The 18,615-nt window shown below is 41.2% G+C and overlaps 1 protein-coding gene across 24 annotated transcripts in view; it reads left to right on the top strand.

The window, feature by feature from the left end:
* The window catches only part of CADPS (calcium dependent secretion activator), a 372,276-nt gene that overhangs the window by 335,749 nt on the left and 17,912 nt on the right, over positions 1 to 18,615 (top strand). For all 24 annotated transcript variants that reach the window (XM_037904776.2, XM_037904781.2, XM_037904775.2 and 21 more), the window contains 2 exons: positions 2,099 to 2,131; positions 6,395 to 6,502. In XM_037904776.2, the coding sequence (XP_037760704.1) occupies positions 2,099 to 2,131; positions 6,395 to 6,502 (141 nt within the window). The remainder of the gene's footprint in view (positions 1 to 2,098; positions 2,132 to 6,394; positions 6,503 to 18,615) is intronic.

Genomic DNA, 18,615 nt, shown 5'->3' with positions numbered 1-18,615 from the left:
TTTGCAGGAGATAATGCTGCCTGCTTCTTGTTTACAGTGTCACCTGAAAGTGAGAACAGGCATTTGCATGGCACTGTTGTAGCTGGCATCACAAGATATTTACATGCCAGATGCGCTAAACGTTCATATGTCCCTTCATCTTCAACCACCATTCCACAGGACATGTGTCCATGCTGATGAAGGGTTCTGCTCAATAACGATCCAAAGCAGGGCAGACCGATGCATGTTAATTTTCATCATCTGAGTCAGATGCCACCAGCAGAAGGTTGATTTTCTTTTTTGGTGGTTCGGGTTCTGTAGTTTCCGCTTCTGAGTGTTGCTCTTTTTAGACTTCTGAAAGCATGCTCCACACCTCGTCCCTCTCAGATTTTGGAAGGCACTTCCACAGATTCTTAAACCTTGGGTCGAGTGCTGTAGCTATTTTTAGAAATCTCACATTGGTATCTTCTTTGCATTTTGTCAGATCTGCTGTGAAAGTGTTCTTAAAACAAACATGTGCTGGGTCATCATCCGAGACGGCTATAACATGAAATATATGCAGAATGTGGGTAAAACAGAGCCGAAGACATACAGTTCTCCCCCAAAGAGTTCAGTCACAAATTTAAATTAGCGCATTATTTTTTAACGAGCATCATCAGCATGGAAGCATGGAATGGTGGCCGAAGCATGGAGGGGCGTACGAATCTTTAGCATATCTGGCACATAAATACCTTGCAGTGTTACAAAAGTGCCATGCCAACGCCTGTTTTCACTTTCAGGTGACATTGTAAATAAGAAGCAGGCAGCAGCATCTCCTGTAAATGTAAACAAACTTGTTTGTCTTGGCGATTGGCTGAACAAGAAGTAGGACTGAGTGGACTTGTAGGCTCTAAAGTTTTACATTGCTTTGTTTTGAGTGCAGTTGTGTAACAAAAAAAATCTACATTTGTAAGTTGCAATTTCATGATAAAGAGATTGCACTACAATACTTCTATGAGGTGAATTGAAAAATAGGATTTCTTTTGTTTATCATTTTTACAGTGCAAATATTTTTAATAAAAATAACAATATAAAGTGAGCCCTGTACACTTTGTATTCTGTGTTGTAATAGAAATCAATATCCAAAAATATTTAATAAATTTCATTGGTATTCTATTGTTTAACAGTGCAATTAATTGCAATTAATTTTTTTGAGTTAATTGCGGGAGCTAACTGCGATTAATTGGCAGCCCTAATTTAAATGTAACTTAAACTTTTGCGTGAGCTTAGTCCCAGCTTGTCAGCCCCGAACTCCTCTGTCTGTGTGCCGAGGGCAGTCACAGTGCAGGCTTGCCTGGGCCTCCTCATCCACATGCCTCAGTGCTGTATTGGACGGAGAGTGTTTGCGTGCCTTTGCTGACAGGGCTGGATCTGCCAGCAAGGGCTCCAGTGGTCTTGGATTTCCTTAGGATGCGGACAGTTGTTTACTTTGAACTGGAATGAGGCCATCAAGTTGTCATGCTGTGGTAACAACTTTTGGCTACTAGGTTTGCACTGATTCCACTGCCAATCCCTTGGGCCATCCATTTCTCCCAAAAACTGTTCACAAAAATACATTCCCCTGTCCTATTTCCAGTCACGTTAGCCAGCCAGCCTCCAGGACTCCTGTGTGTGCCCCAGCTCCACACCCCCACTCCGCTTGTCTGGGTACAACCTCCTCAGTGACCTAGGAGTTGTACAGCTGAGGATACCTGCCTTAGCCACATAGATTAAAATCTGGCTCATGTGGCATGAGAGTTGAGAACAAGCCCTGCTCATTGGCAGCATTAAGCCCCCAGAGAAATAATGAAGTGTCTATATTTCTGTAGGCCTTTTCCAGAATCCCTGTACTTCCCCCTGCTCATGGAGAAAAAGGAGAAGGAAAACTCCCACACCATCATCTGCTGCAATTTGTGCCTTAGCGACAGTAAAGCCACCTCTCTTGGGTTTTTCTTTTTAAACCACCTCTTTGAAACAGGAAATATATTGCTTTAGCATCAGTTTTTCAATCAGCATCAAGTTGTACTAATGTTATCTGTAGATATTATTGTACGTATTAAACTTCAACATTAGTCTGAAGTCTAGTTTTTTTCCTTTACAGGTGAAGGCGGCTTCCAAATACGTCGATGTACCTGTAAGCATAATTTAAACATTGCCTTCTGTCTTAATAATTTGCATTGTGGTTTGGTTTGACTGCACATGTAACAACCCCTCAATGTGGGTTGTCAGCTGCTATTGAACCCAGGACTTTCAGAGTGATAAGCAGAGGATTCTAACACTTGAGCTGAAAGGAGGACCTGCGGTAGCTGGTGTCAATATTAAACATTTATCCTATGGAGACCTGCAACTAGGCAGGGATACGTAACTAATGGACTTCACATAGTATCAGATAGGTACCATATTTACACAAGGAACTTGGGTCACTAAAAAAATAACAGTGCATTCTGTAATTATTTTGTGTTCTATCGTTTTTTTCATTGAAATTTGCATATATAAAATAGAGTGTAATTTCAGAGAGAAAAGTCTAGAACGTGTTAGAGCTGAGCCAAAACATATCTAGCACACTTGCTAGCCTGTTTTATTTTTGTTCTTCTAATTGCTGGCATATTTTACACTTTCAGAAAATGCTTTTTGTTTTAAGTATAGGGAAATGGTGGTAAGTTATCAGTGTGTGTATATGGGAAACAGTGTTGTTGAAAATAAAAAATAACCAAATTTGCTCACGTTTGCAGTTGTTAAAGAAAAATTGTACATTGGCTCCTCTAATTAGAGCTTAACACATAAGGAAGAGAGCCCTTCGAGATCTTAGATACAGCGCTTAGGTTGCCAGAAATTTACATTTAAATTGAGTTTAAGTGCAGTATATGAATGCTAGTTGGAGTTAGGGATTACTACCGATAAATGAGGTTACATTTACAGACAGACTTTGTGCTGAGTATTTACAAATAAAAACAAGTAGACTTAAATACATCAATCCAAATTCTGCACTCAGCCACACCAGTGTAAACTAACATAACTCCATGGAAATCAATGAAATGTACATGTGGCCTTGAAAACGTGCCAGGTTAGCTAGACAGGGTTACTTCAGTGTGTGTGTGACGCACACCTCTTACTATGGAGGTGATACCCATGCGATAAATTGCAGAGTAATGTGATAAATTTGTCATGCACGTAGGTCTTACTCTAACATTCCAACCCTCTGAGGATCTTCAGTCTTCAAACAGCCACTTTTAAAAAATCAACCTGGCTGAGGGTATGTCTGGGGGTGTGATTCCCAGCTCGAGGAGACATACTCACACGGGCGTGGCTCAAGCTAGCACACTAAAAACCGAATGTAGCCATGGCTCGCCACCCCAAGTACGCACCTCGAGTCTCTGGTGGGCACGCCCTTGGGAGAGCTAGCCCCTCCTGCCTCTCGCACTGCTGCAGCTGCCTTCTAGTTTGAGCGCACTAGCTCAATCAGAACTAGTGTGAGTAACGCATCCCCAGCTCCAAGTGTAGATAACCCCAGAGAAGTGTTTCCATCTCCTTACCCCAGATGTGGAATTCCCCTCCCAAAGTACACCTGCCTTGGGTCCGGTATGGACAAGATTCCATCCCAGGCAAGTAAGAGCATTTCTCTGCATAAAAATGTCCTGGCTTTAAAGTTTGGTGTCTCATGGCCCTTGAGGAATAGAAGTGGGCCATTTATAACACTGGGAAGGGGCAGCTTTTAGCCTCCCAGTGGAACTCAGCAGTCACCTGCATGTAGGAGAGCTTGAGATGTCTGACCTTAAAAATGTCTAGGCTTCTAAGTTACTGAGGCACATTTGACAGTTTCAGCTGCTATGACTTCAGATACAGAAAAGCTTTTCAGGGGGCTGTCGGACTCCCTCAGAGCCCTGCCCACTTGGACTGCCAGTGAGTATGGCATTCCGAGGTGGAGGGTTACAAGAAAGAGTCCCAGTAAAATAGTATATAACTCTCAAACATTTCCAAAATAGATTTTCCTGTAAAATAAACGATGGTGTCATGTAGTATCAAGGGTTTCTTGGCATTCCTTTGGGGTGCCTTGCACAGTGGTCATGGCTTACCCCATGTGAGCAGTTCACTCCAACCTCATTTTAAATAAAACCTCTACACCCCACCATCAGCTGTTCCACACACACACACACATGTCCACCAATATACTTGTGCACGTGTGTGACCACATATTTGGGAGTGTTACCTGGACTCTGTTTTGTTTCAATTTTATGATCGCTCACTAAATATTACAACTAAATTTTACAAGTGGTAATAATTACAACTGGTCCGATTAAGATTTGTCCACAGCGAGATGGTGCTGGATTCCATATTTCAACCTGTAATTAAGGTAGCTATGAAGAGCCTTTCTCTTTCCAGATCAGAAAATTAAGAGGCAAAATGCTCCTTGAAGAGTTCAAACAGCCCAGTTGTGTTTTCAAGGTAGAGAATGGAAAAGAAACATCAGAGCTACAACACCTCTTACAACATTGTCATTAATGTGCATTTTGTGTGATTGTATAGCAAAGCCAGCATCCCATGGAGAGGACTGAGCCGTTCAGGAGGCATAAGGAAATAGATTTAAAATAGCCCTTTATTCGTAGATGTTTAGCTGATACATGCTACCGTTTTGTGTGTGTGAAATGAGATGACACAATATATCTGCATGTAAATGTCAAAGAACAATATCTAACTGAAAGAAAGACCGTGTATTTTTGAGAAGAGTTCTTTGTGAATATATGTTCTTTGTGTCACAATGTGTCCTGAAGCCGGGAATCCATCGTTTAGTTAATATGGGCCAGATTCTACTCACACACAGGTTTAATATTGGTGAAACGCCATTAACTTAGATGGAGCTAGCCTTCCTTTTCACCAGTGTAAGCAAAAGCAGCATCCACAGTAGCAGTGAGCCACAGTATCTCTAGGTGAAGTGCAGAGAAAACCGTAATTGATTATGGGTTCCTTCTTTGGGAAAAGAGAACGCATCCTGTTATTGAGCAGATAAGCCATCACTTACATCTAATTTCAGAAACTTGTTTTGTATCAAAAAACTGCAACACTTTTAGTGCCACCATGAAACTGGCACAATCAGCATGCTGAACATTGCTTCAAAGTATAACACTTGACTACTGCCGCATTTGTGTTGTCCTCATTGGTTTTCAAATTAATACCTTGTCATTGTTTCAGTAGGTGTTAAGAAATGTTACTGGCATCCCAAGGGCCAAGCATTGGCCCTTTGCTTGATAATTGTTTGCTTTGTATTAAAAAGCTACTTCCCCACTGCTTTCCAAACGGTCCTCATTTTCACCCTGGAAATTACACAGAAGTGTTAACTAACTTCAATTTACAGTGGCTGACAATCACATCTTAGAGAGAACCGATACTTTGTGATCTGAGGTAAATCACAGTAATGAAAACTAATGACACTCGTTATTAACCAACTTACAATGTGCCATGGAAATTTAAGGTTCTGTGGCAGGTCTTGTAATGACTCATATTACAGTATTTTAATGGGTTTCCTTTGAGATCAGTTTGATTTCAACATATCAAGCGGTGTGAACTCAAAGTGTTTTTTAGTATATTTCTCCCTCTCCATCTACTTCAGTTGCAGCTTCCTTTAAAGAAAATATCAAAAGTATCACTGCCTTTCACAAATCTAATGTACTTATAAGTTAAGGTTTAAAACCAATGAATATATATGGCGATATGTACAGATATAGCTATAGCTATAAGTATCCTAGAAATGTAGCGCTGGTTTAGACATGTTGGGAAATTAGCTGATTTATGATTTAACTAGTTTATTTTAAAATATAAGTCTATGTTCAAGCTAAAGTCTAAGTTCTAAACAACAAAGAAATGTGATTTTGGTGTGAATAATAAAATGTTCATTGCTTACTACACACCTTCTCGCACCTTAGGAGAGGAAACAAGAGACTAGGGCTGGGTGTTAGCTTTCTAACTTCATAGAACAGAGGGTTTGCATATAGAAGGTGACACTGAAAAACCCCCGCGTGATTTGTTGTTTCATTAATTAGGTCAACAATACCAAACATAGCACGAGAACTTCCTGGCATCAGTGTGTCAAGGAAAGGCTTTATTCATCTGAGTAGCTTCCCTCTAGGCAAAATAAGCAAGCGAGATAGTGTGTTTGCATGATCTTGTGCTGCACAGGCTGCATAGACAGAGTGGCTCGTTGGCTTTGCGGCATACAAAGCAGCCAGCCGTGGTATCACCCAAGTGCACCGTAGGTTTCAACGGGGAGTGTGGTGCACAGCAACAGTTTAAGGACAGCAGGGAGCTTGAGGAGAGAAACAACAGCAGCAGGACTACATAAAGGAGCTGCCTTATATGAAGATGTTCATGTTTTTCTTTCTCTCTCTTCTTTTCTTCCATACAGAAGCCGGGGATGGATGTTGCTGATGCCTATGTGACATTTGTTCGCCACTCTCAGGATGTCTTGCGTGATAAGGTCAATGAGGAGATGTATATAGAAAGGTTATTTGATGTAAGTAAATGCCTTCTCCTCCTTGGAAACCAAGCAGGAGACTCCCCCAAAATGTGACAAAATAAGACAGGAGGATAAGTCACATTTTGAGAAAATTGATTGGTTATAGATTACAAAACAAAAAATCTTTCCTTTCCTTCTGACTAAGGCTCTTATCTGCTGTCCGCCTGCTCTAACTCTGTACTCTGATCTGCTGTGTCCTGGTCTTTATGTGTGTGGTTTGTAAGATAACAGCATCTTTTAAGCCAATACTTACTATGTTAAGTTTGTGAGAAATCTGCCTATAAGAGGAACATCTTGGTCATTGTTCTTATCATTAAAATCCAAGGCAATTTTATGACAGATGTGTTAGTCGGGGACCATCTCTTTGGTATGTTAAATTAATTGTTTCTGACTGCCCAGCACTCAAAACTTGAAAATGAACTCTGCTACATTTTTATATTTTAAAATAATGACCAAAAGATAGCTGATAAAATCTGTGTTTTCATGCTTCAGAAGGACTATGTTGTGCACCAGATGTAAAAGCTATAATATGGTCTCCCTGGGGAAAATGGGATGGTTGCTCTAGTCAAAAGGACACAGATTTTTCGGGAGTTTTGTCCCCTTCCCACTCCGCCCCCTGCGCCAAATTAATTGATAACCTGTAAAAGAGAACATTGACCTTGATGCCCAGCAGCCTACATTTACATTTATTTATTTATTATTATTATTATTCACATGCAACATATGAATGCATGTTAACTGATGTACCTGTCTCTCTCTCTGTTGCTTTTGTTGTGTGACACACTTTCCGTCCTTGTAGCTATTGTTCCCTGAAGGTTTTATGTTTATGGCAAGCACTTAACATTAGTGTTTCAGTTTCTTCTAGGATCTTTGTTTATATATTGATTTCTGTGACTGTGTGAAACAGCTTACATTCAAACTTTCTTGTCTTTCACCTCTCAGCAACTCATTCTTCAGTCTTCTGGCTCTAGAATTTTAATAACTTTATATGCTTTGTTTACTTACTCATTTGCTTCCACAGTGTGTAGGGAAGGCTTTTTTTTCCCCAATCAAATGCCTTCTTTACTTGATATTCTTCTTTCTTCACGTTACCTTTCCCTTAGAAACCTCTTCTTACTTTATAATTCCCACTCTTTCTTTCACTGATATCCTATCAGATTAAAATGGAACTTATCTCTCATGTCAAATGTTTTATCACATTATATCAAGTGGCATGAATTAGAGTCAAATAATCTTCCTGTGTACATCTACTAGCATGGCCCATATCCACTGAGAATGCCTCATTCATGCATAAAGCTCACTAGTGACTCCTTAATGCTCTATGCGTGCTCAGTCTTCAAAGAATGTAAAGCACAGAATGCGAGACATAAATCACCCATCCAGTAAGCACTGAAAAAAGGACACAGTCACTTCTATTTTGCAGCAGGTCCACTAGTGCATTACATATCTATGTTGAATTTTATTCCAAAAGCAGTAAATTTTCAGAGGTTAACTGGATTGTTCTTTTCAATGTCTTAGTTGCCTTTCCTTTGATCAGTTTCTTAAGATTCGCAGTTGTGTGGTTTTTAGAACTTTGTGTCATTAGCTCAAACTCTAAAAATCTATAACTGACCTGGGTATTTATTGGTTTGATCTGATCATACTTCGGATCATAAGACCATATTTTGGTTAAATTAGCAATAAAAAAAAATAAGAATAACCTGTAGAAGGCAAAAGTACAGAATTGCTCCTCATCTCCCCCCCCCACACACACACATTTTTCATAAGCTATGCTTTTCCTAACCTGTTAGGCAGGTAAATGATAAAGGATTGTATTAATAGTAATAAATCCTATAATATTTACATTTCTACATATATTTTTACATAACTGCGTGCAGCTGTCAAGGCATTGTGGAAGAGCAATTCACTTTTTGTTCTGATGTGTTAGCAATTCAGTTCTGGGACCAAATCCTGCTGACCTCATTCCTCTGTGTCTCACTCAAATGTATCTCCTCACATGAGTAAGGTGCACAGGATTGGATCCTTTATTTAGATATATGGAATTAGAATGCACTAGACTTTCAAAGGTAGCAATCTTAATTATTTAAAACTGTGTTTTAGCTCTCACTATTGCAAAATTGTTTCAGAAAGAAATGCCTATTTTCCAGGTTGAGCCCTAAGATAAAGGACAAGGTGGTGATCTCACTGACTGACCTAGTAAGAGCAGAACAATTAAATTGGGGCCCAATCCTGCACACCCTTAATACTGGGCACAGTGGTGAATGCTGGGTGATGAATAGCATGGTTCCCAGTGGTGAAGGGGTTCAGGATGGGGCCCTTCAATGTTAATTCACAGAAATCTCCATCACCTAGAAATGGTTTGTTGCAGTATCTGTCATTGAATTCTCCACATGCTGGGTTTCTACACTTTAGCAGCACAGCATCAGGTTGTGAACATTTTGGATTGTTTCAGTCAGTTTTCCTAAGTGTGCCCGGACCTCCACCTATGGAAGTTGGTGATAAACGCCCATGGATTTTAATGGGGGCAGCGTCACATCCATATTTTTTCTTTTCTTTTGTTTTCATATACAGACATCTCGGTCCAGGCTTTACTCTCAGTTAGGCCTATGCAGCCAAAGGCAGACTTTGGCCGCTTTAGCTCACTGCGTTGTTCTGAAGTATGAGTAATAAAGCAAACCTAGTTGTGTATAAAACCTAGAATATTCTTAAAGTATTCAGCCCTTAATTTCATGGAGCTAAACATTGTGGCCAACTAGTTTTATTTATCTTCTTTGTTAATCCCAGTGATCGATTTCTATAAAACTGTCAGGTTTGTCAAGGCTGGTTTTTTGGGTCCAGCAGGTACAGTTTTAAGAAAGATGGAGAATGAATAATCAACATTTATGTTATAAAATGGAAATATCCTTTTAAAAATACGTGGGGGCTGATTCTGCTCTCATGGCGTCAGTATATTTCAGGAGTGACACTCTTGCGGTCTGTGGAGTCGCAGCAGTGTGAGTGAGGCCAGAGTCCGATCAGAATTTGAAATCTGGACAGAGACATCAATTAACATTTTGCAGGTCACAGCCTCAACTGGGATAAATAAACATAGCTCAATTTACCTTAATGCAGCTACATCTATTTATTCCAGCTGAGAATCTGGCCCTACATTTTTAGTGTATCATGTTAACTCCCTTGCCATGTGTAGGGACCAGGCCAAAATCTTCCTTGTCACATGTGTGCTGCAACCCCATTGATTTCAGTGGGATTTCAGGATTGTCAAGAAGGATATAGGGATAGATCCTCCTTCCATGCAAGTCACTGGAAAAACTCCCATTGACTTGACTGGTGCAAAATCAAGCCCATAATTTGGTCCATTACATGTTCTATTTTTTTGTAGCACCTGTGGTTTTTTGGTTCCTCCCTCTTCTCACCTGGTATTTCCATTTATTTGCTCTGTTTGTTTTCTACCATTAAAAAAGGCTGGATACGTTTAGTTATACCAGGTTCCTGACAACAGCTGAGGTAATATTCTTAGTGCTCGTTCTGTCAGTACTTGCATAGCAGAACTGTGCTCTTTGGTGGATATTGGTGCTTGCAGAAGATTAAAATGTAGAGCACACGGCAGGATTAAGATAATCTCCTTTATTCTATAAATTAGTCAGTTTTTTCCCTGCAGTAAAGTCATCATCTTAATTTTTAATATCTGCATTCTCTGGGTCATTAAAGGAACAGATTGTGAAATTCTGCTGGTAATCAAAAGCTAACTAGGATTTTTTATTATTTTATTTTTAAACGGTGCTTATTTGCTGCAGATTAACGTGATTTATTTATTTGGCCTGTCCCACTAAACTGGTAATATTTGTTTAGGGAGACAAGGAGGGTGAGGTAATATCTTTTATTGGACCAAGAAGAGCTCTATGTGGCTCGAAAGTTTGCGTCTCTCCCCAACAGAAGTTGATCCAGTAAAAGATATTACCCCAGCTGCCTTGTCTCTCTGTTGTCCTGGGACTGACACGGCTACAACTACACTGCATACAATGACAGGTTTCAGAGTAACAGCCGTGTTAGTCTGTATTCGCAAAAAGAAAAGGAGTACTTGTGGCACCTTAGAGACTAACCAATTTATTTGAGCATAAGCTTTCGTGAGCTACAGCTCACTTCATTGGGCTTATGCTCAAATAAATTGGGTAGTCTCTAAGGTGCCACAAGTACTCCTTTTCTTTTTACTGCATACAATATTTTTTAAAGCTACAATACTGTAACACGGCCCACTGGTACACAGAACTAGTAAGAGAAGAATTTAAGAACAGTTTATTGACATGCGTTCACGCTCTTTGTTTATGTGCATGTCTCTGTGTGTTCGTGTGGATTAAAATATTGTATGATGCTTTGAAAAAAGAGGTTGCAATCTCAGTTTAGTGTAATAGTTTGCAATTTTGTCTCTGAATGGTAATTTTTGACATATTTGATTGTTTCAAATAGGAAGCATGGGCTTGAGGTATGTCATGGACCTGAAAAAAGGGGACTGATCTTGCAGTCCTAGAGGCCAGTCCTGTGTAGTTCTGAGCCCTCTCAACTGAGGGCACTCAGCGTCTCTTCGGACCAGGCCCCTACACAGCCAGAATTCCCTCTGAGGCCAGTGAGAGATTTGCCTGCAAAGATTAGTGCCTTTCAGGATGATAGTTTACAGATTTACATCCGCACTCGTAGTTTATGTATTTTCCAGCCAATCAGAACCTATCTGATCACAAACCTATATGGTGGACCTGTTGATATTCTAATCACCAGCCTTGCTTTTGCCTAACTGGCAAAATACTGATGTCTTGGTCACAGTGTACAAAAGCTAGTGTACAAAAGGCTGTTGAATGTAGAGAAAGCAACTGTGATTCCTGTGAATTTCAGGGTATTGATGCAAATCTCTGAAGTCCATAAATAGTGCAGATGGTATTTTTTCTTTCTCATGATTAATTCAATATCTTACCCAAAAAAAACCCCAAAACATGCTTTTGATATGAGAGATCAAATGATCAAGAGAAGCTCCTAAGATTGCAAGATCTAAACAAAAATTAATTTATTTTTTTCCTCCGTGTACTTCTTGAAGACACAAGCCTGAGTAGAAGATAAGGATTAAAACAGATGTGCTTAGTGCTAGTTCATCTGCTTAAATTTAGCAGTCTCTGAGATCAGTGATTAAAAAGCCATCTCTAACTTTGATGAAATCCACTGCACTGGTAATATTTTGTCTTTGATAGCTTTCTTATGGGCCTCATGTCCGCCTAAACCGGACATAGAAAACATTGGACTGGAGATGATACATGGATTATATGGGTCAATTATACACTTAATCTGCCTTCTGGGGATTAAATGTGCATAGATTGACTCTGTATTTGGCTTGTCCTTGGCAGTTATCAGATCAGTAAGGTTGCCCTTACTGAAAAGTCTGGTAAGAACTTAATCATGCAGTGATATGGTCCTGATGATGCAGTCGTAGTTACAGTGCTAACTGCTCTGTACTTTTGCAGAAGGCTTGATTTACCATTTTACTGTCACATTATACATTCAGCTGCCTCCAAACTCTATGTGCAGACAGTAATAGCCTGGATATTTGTTGTTAAAGGAGTGGTTTAAAATACCTTCAGGAAGCCTCTTTGTATTTGCAAGAAAAATTAGGGTGTTTTTATGTTGACACACAGAGGCAAATTGAAATCAGTGGGTTTGAGGGATGTAGATGAGGAAGCTAGGGAGGGAGGGCAGATTAAGACAGTCACTCCCATGGTTGCCTGTCGGGGAGAGGATCTTCAGCTTTGATGGGACAGTCACCCCAGCACCCAGCATCTGCATTTGGAGGCTCCAACGCAGCTCTTCAAGATGGGGCCATTTGGCCCCTTCACTCCCCATCTGCCAGGGAGATCCCAAAGCACCTCATGCTGGAATATCAGGGGAGGTGCTGCCTTCCCCACCTCCGTACACTGGATAGGGGCCCAGAATGGGGATCAAGAGACCTGGGTCCTGTTCCCAGCCTTGCCATTGAGTCCCAGTGTGATCTTAGCCAAGTCAGCTCAGCTCCCTACACCTCAGCTCCGTCATCTCTGATGCAGGGATCAGGCTTGTCCACTGGCAAAGTGCTTTGTGCAATGCATCCCAAGTAGATATGGCAACAGGAATAGACATCCACGCCCATGAGTCCAGCTGGAGCACAGCTCCTGAGAGCTCTGAGCTCCTGAGGATGCATGAGACAGGATTTGGTCCCATATTTTTAAAATGCAGTTATACTAAATATGAATTGATTCTTGAACGTAAAACGTACCAAGTCAATGCAAGTCGGAACTGAAGGAGCACTGAAGTTTCAAAAAGAAACCTTGGCACAAATTACTATTGGACCCCAGTTCAGCAGTTAGCACTGACGTCTATGGGACTCCTCATATGCTTCAAGTGATGCCACGTGCCCAAGCACCCTGCTGAACCAGCACTTCCTATACTCCTAAATATGTGAAAACAACGGGGAGTCCGCCGGCGCCTTAAAGACTCCTTGTTGTTTTTGTGGCTACAGACTAACCCGGCTCCCCCTCTGATACGTGCCTAAATATATGGAAATTCGCAGAGGTGATATTGACAGCGACAGAAGAAGCTAATGCAGCTGATTGAACCTTAGAAAACAGCTACTTTTCTTCCTACACAGCCAGACTGCTCACTGGGGCACCAGTTCCCCTACTTCCATCCTGAGACACCCTCCCTGTGCTGTTCCTTCTTCAGCTGCTTTTGTCTTAAAAAAAAAAAGTCAATTTTGAAGTGAAGAAAATAAAGCAAACTGGCCTTGGGAAATACTGCACAAATTAAGCATGTCTTTAAAAAGGTTACTTTTAATGCAGACCTTGTTGTTTCAGTGAAGGCATAATGTTTGAATCAGTTGAAGTCACGTCAATTGAATTTTTTACTCAAAGAAAGGAGAGTCAGATTGCAGGTACTGTGCTTCATGGCGGTTGAGTAAAACCGTAAAGTACATTGTGGTGGAAAATATTGTCCGTATACAGTTATTGCTGTCTTGGGGAAGAAGAACATTGTATACCCTCCTTTATTAACGGGGGGATGGGGGTGGGGTTACCCAACAAAAAGGCGTGTTTCAAACCCACATGCAGGGTCATGCTATTTCACAGCTGACCCCTTCATCTTTTGGAGTTCATATGCAAAGCGTGTTTTTAAAAAAGGACAAGAGGTGTTTAATAGGCTTATTAATCATGGGAAAAGGGAAGAGAAGACCTATTTTCTTACTATTCCTGCCCACAAGCTGCCCAAGGTAGTGAGGACTTGTTCTGGAATAGGGTCTTACCTTATAAATGTATTCCGTTAACCAGGTTTATTCTTTCATGAAGTATTCATTTAAGTAGGTTTCACTTAATTTATTTTAGGGAGCCTCTTAATAAAATAAGTCCTAGATCTGTCACTGGATTTTACATGTGTGTAAGAGTTTTTCCTTCTAAATGTCTTTATCAGAACAGCTTTTAGTGTTTCAGTAGACATTTGGTGAAGACAGTTAATTTGTTTTCTTTTCCAGAGGAGATTGTTCCATTAATCATTCTAAGAAGTCAGACTGATTGCTCTGTTACTTTAAGGTCAGCATAGTCTTGCTAACATGATCTGCACAGTGCTTTTTAGTGTTGAAGAATATTCTTCTTATGGCAGAATGGAAGCAACAGACTATTTATTTTGCCATTAAAAAAATATCCAAGGTACATTTTGTGGAAGGAATATTGTCACGTTGCATTACAGAAGACAAATTGTCCTAAATTCTGAAATGAGAGGTCAGTTAGCTTAACAACATAGTCTTTCCTGCTTAGCCAACATAGATTGTTGGATTAGAGCTGTATGTACATATTTATCACTGTGCAATATATGCAAGTCACGTAGGGCCAGATTATTAAAGTTATGCAGATAGTGAAATTTTCAAAAGTGCCTGGGTACCTAACTCCCATTGCTGGGGGCAACTGCGAGGGGTAAGGTGGCTGGCCACCTTAGGCCCCAGTTGAATTTTCAAGAGCACCTATCCGCTGCTTTTAAATACCTTTGAAAATCTGGCCCTTAAGACACTGTGAGATCTGCTTGTCTATTTTTATTTAACAGTTGTTTTTAACTAATTTGAGCTTCCAGTTGGTGGTTAGTCTAGAATGAGAACCTAGGTGTCCAATCTTGCATTTCTTGTTACCTCAAAAGCCCCACTGATTTCAACTGAAATTTTGAGAGCACAAGGAAAGCACAACTAGGTCAAAGTTTAAGTGTGAAGATAGCAGGAGTGTTGTGTGTAAAACACGGGAGGTAATTGTTCTGCTCTATTGGGCCTGGTAAAGCTCAGCTGGAGAGCTGTGTCCAGTTCTGGGCACCACACTTTAGGGAAGATGTGGACAAACTGGAGAGAGTCCAGAAAAGAGCAACCAAAACGATCAAAGGTTTAGAAAACCTGACCTATGAGGAAAGGCTAAAACAATTGGGCATGTTTAGTCCTGAGAAAAGAAGACTGATGGGGACTCTGATAAGCTTCAAATATGTTAAGAGCTGTTATAAAGAGGATGGGTGTCAATTGTTCTTTATGTCCACTGAAGCGAGGACAAGAAGTAATGGCCTTAATCAGCAGCAAGAGAGATGTAGGTTAGATATTAGGCAAAAACTTTCTGACTCTCAGGGTAGTTAAGCTCTGGAACAGGCTTCCAAGGGAAGTTGTGGAATCCACATCAATGGAGGTTTTTAAGAACAGGTTGGACAAACACCTGCCAGAGATGGTCTAGGTTTACTTGGTCCTGCCTCAGCGAAGGGGGCAGGACTGGATGACCTCACAAGGTCCCTTCCAACCCTGCATGTCTGTGATTCTGTAGTCAATAATTAGCTCTCACGTGACACAAAATAGTCATGATACTCAGGTGAGAAAATATTTTAGCATTGGAATCTGAGACTTTGTAGATAAGTCAGTGGCAAAATGAACAGTTCTGTTTTCCCCCTAAATCCTATATTCCACTGGGCAAAGCAGGAGCTCAGGAGGTGGGTCTTTGACTATCCAGATCTGTTGACCTAACCTCATGCACGTTTGTCTGGGATAGTAGGAGAAGGATCTGCTGCAGGGCTGAGGCAACAGCTGTCATCACAGAGTGGTCCACTGCCTTCCCCTGGCATTTGGAGCAGGATCTTATACCCCCGCTGTATGCTGGGATGAGGATTGGGCCCGCTGCATTAACAATGAGGGATTGTTTGTTGTCCAATAGCTTCTTCATGCCTCGTTCCCTTTTCTCTCTGCAGTCCAGTCCCCCACAATTGCTCTCAGGGTAGCGAGTGAGCCAGTGGTGCATGTTAGATTAGCGTTTATAGGCCACTTCATTTCTCTTGGTCGGCAGTTTTTTTCTTTCCCCAAGATTCCTTTAAACCTCACCCTGCACTTATGATATCAGCGTACAAAAATGCTTACCAAGAGCTGGCAAAGAAATATCTTTTTTCTCTCCTGAAGTCCCATGTACGATACAGGGGATCCTTTTCTCCCCATTCACTCTTTTCCAGTTCACAGTTAATACCTAGGCAGCCTTTAACTACACTTTCTGGCATGTGCAGGCTATACAAGAGAACTCAATGAAAGGTTCCCGACTCCAGTTTGTGACGTCTTTTGATTCAGTTCTAGTGTTAAAATCTAAAAAAACCCTGTACAATTAAAGTATTGTATGACATACATTGCATCTTATTAATCAACATTACATCCAATTACACTGTCATTGTATTATATTGCTTTGACAAACAAAGGGCTGGGCTCTTTACAAAAATGTTACGTAGCTATTATGTTTAACCAGGCTCTTTATATGGGAACCTCGGTTTAAAATGTCAACATCTTTTCTTTACAAAAAAAAATTTAAAAAACACAAGTGGAGACAACTTCAAATGCAAAAACAGTATTGCAATCTATATTTCACCTTTTTTATGCAAAAACTATTTTATCAAAATTGCAAATAATGCAAAATTTGCATGGGGGGCAGAATCCTTCGGGGCAATGATCACTTGTGTATAAAATGTCATGATACAAGCACTGTGAATTTTTGCACAGTTGTATCCGCTTGGGAGGAAGAGAAAGGACAGGTACCCAGGAGCAAAGCATGTCAGTACACCCAGGCCACGTTTAGGGCCAGATCCTGTAAACACGCACCACTTTACTCATCCAAGTAGTCCTATTGACTAGGGGTAGATAACCAGCATTGACTTTGGTGGGTCTACACGTGTGAGTAGAGTTACCCATGAGCATTTGGAGGAATGGGGCCCTAAAGAACAACTTGAAGAGGCATGTGTCCTTTGGAATTAATTCCTGCAAACTCTGGGTGGGGTTATAATTCATGGGTGAGGTGCAATACCCTATGTCAGAAAAGCCACCATCAAGGGGCCACAGGGCAGCTGTAATCCAAGAGGACCCCCTACACACACATAGGTGCTCCAGCTATTCCCTGGATGTAATGACTGTCTCAATGACAACCCACAAGCTATTTTTTAACACCCAAATCCTGCAACTCTCCCTACCTGGCAGACCCCTCCACCCGCAGGGGGCCAGGGCTGTCTGGACAGTTGCAGTGTTGGAGTCTGAGGCCATCTGGTTGCAACAAATGAGTGTATTGGATCCCCATGTCTTTTGCACCTCTGCACTGGCTTCTTTTTAAGAATTAAACATGTTTCCAACTGCGTTCTTCTCACCTTCAAATCCTACAGGTAATGGATTTTGTCCAGGAGAAGAGTTATGAATCTTTAATGGCCAGGACTTTAGTTTTACATGTCATCAGAAAAACAGCATCTTCTTCAACACAACCACACCAGGCTAGGTGATTGGTTCCATCATAACTCAGAAGAGTGCCACCTTCTCAGGCCCTGTCCCTACAAACTCATGTGGGTTTAACTTTACTCACCAGAGTCATCCCACTGACTTCAGTGAGCTATGGCTCTGGCCCTGTCATGTGGTGGGGTTCCCTCACTCTGGACTCCTCACTGCCAGCAGTCCTCACGCACTCCTGCATAGGTTCACCACTGTGTGCTTTATGTACAATGGGCTATACAAGTCATTGTCCCCACATGACATAAGGCTTTGACCTTCTCCCTAGGTGCAGAGGGAAAGGGGGGAGATCTCCCCTCCATGAGAGCCTGGGCTGCTCTGGCCCTTCCTTCGGGCCTTCCCCTCTTTCCCCTTTCTCTTCCTGTATCTCTTTCACCTGTCCTTAGCTGAGGAGCTGAATCACCTTAATTGTTTAATCACCTGGTGTTTAGCCAGTTATCTCCTCAGTTTGGCCCATGTGGGGATGCTTACGAAGTGCACAGAGAGATGAGTCCACCTTAGGCTACTCTCAGTCTGTGACAGGCCCCTTCCTACAGTAAGTCGCTTTTTCCTTTGACATCCCACATCCAAGTCCTGTTGAGACTGGTCACTGCTTCTGTTACTGGCTCTAAGGAGATGACGGTCTCAGGTGGTGAGACTTCACGATGCTGAGCTAGATGGGACTTGCGTGGCTAAATCCTATGCAACTATTTGGAAATGTAGAGGGAACTATATGGTTTACGAATTGTGTGAATAAATATAAAGCTCAGATTGTTTTCACAACTGTCACACAACAGCTTGGTCGTGAAGGTGCAGGAGTTAATGCCTCCAGTTGGCTTTTTTTAAACTCTGTTGAAATCCGTGCTTGGATGACGTTAAGGAACTGAATGGCTTCAGAGGCAGTATAATTTGGAGTTAAGGAGCTGTAACCCATCCCAGAGTGCTTAGGTGTTGTAGTACAAAATGTATTCTAATTGTTAATTAATTGTATGCAGCACAGAGCCCTAAATGCAGAGGCTCTTTATGAATGAAATGATTCGTATGTTTACGATTTATTTATAACGTAAGTGCGAGACCATATATGCATACAAAATACAAAGCAAAAAACCCCCCATATTAGAGACATCTTTTTCCATTAATAATAGTGGGAGTTGCTTGTGTAATCTCATAAACGCTGCACTGAACATTTACAATCAACAAGTCCATTTGCTAGAGACACCAGGAAGTTCTACATGGACCTTCCATTAGCACCGACGGGAACGATATGCAAGAGACCCCTTCAAACCAAACTTAAACCCAATTAAGGGTG

Source organism: Chelonia mydas, chromosome 7, assembly GCF_015237465.2.
Source record: "Chelonia mydas isolate rCheMyd1 chromosome 7, rCheMyd1.pri.v2, whole genome shotgun sequence".
Classification (NCBI taxonomy): domain Eukaryota; kingdom Metazoa; phylum Chordata; order Testudines; family Cheloniidae; genus Chelonia; species Chelonia mydas.
The sequence above is the reverse complement of the archived record's forward strand: the minus strand, read 5'-3'. Positions and strand labels throughout refer to the sequence as shown.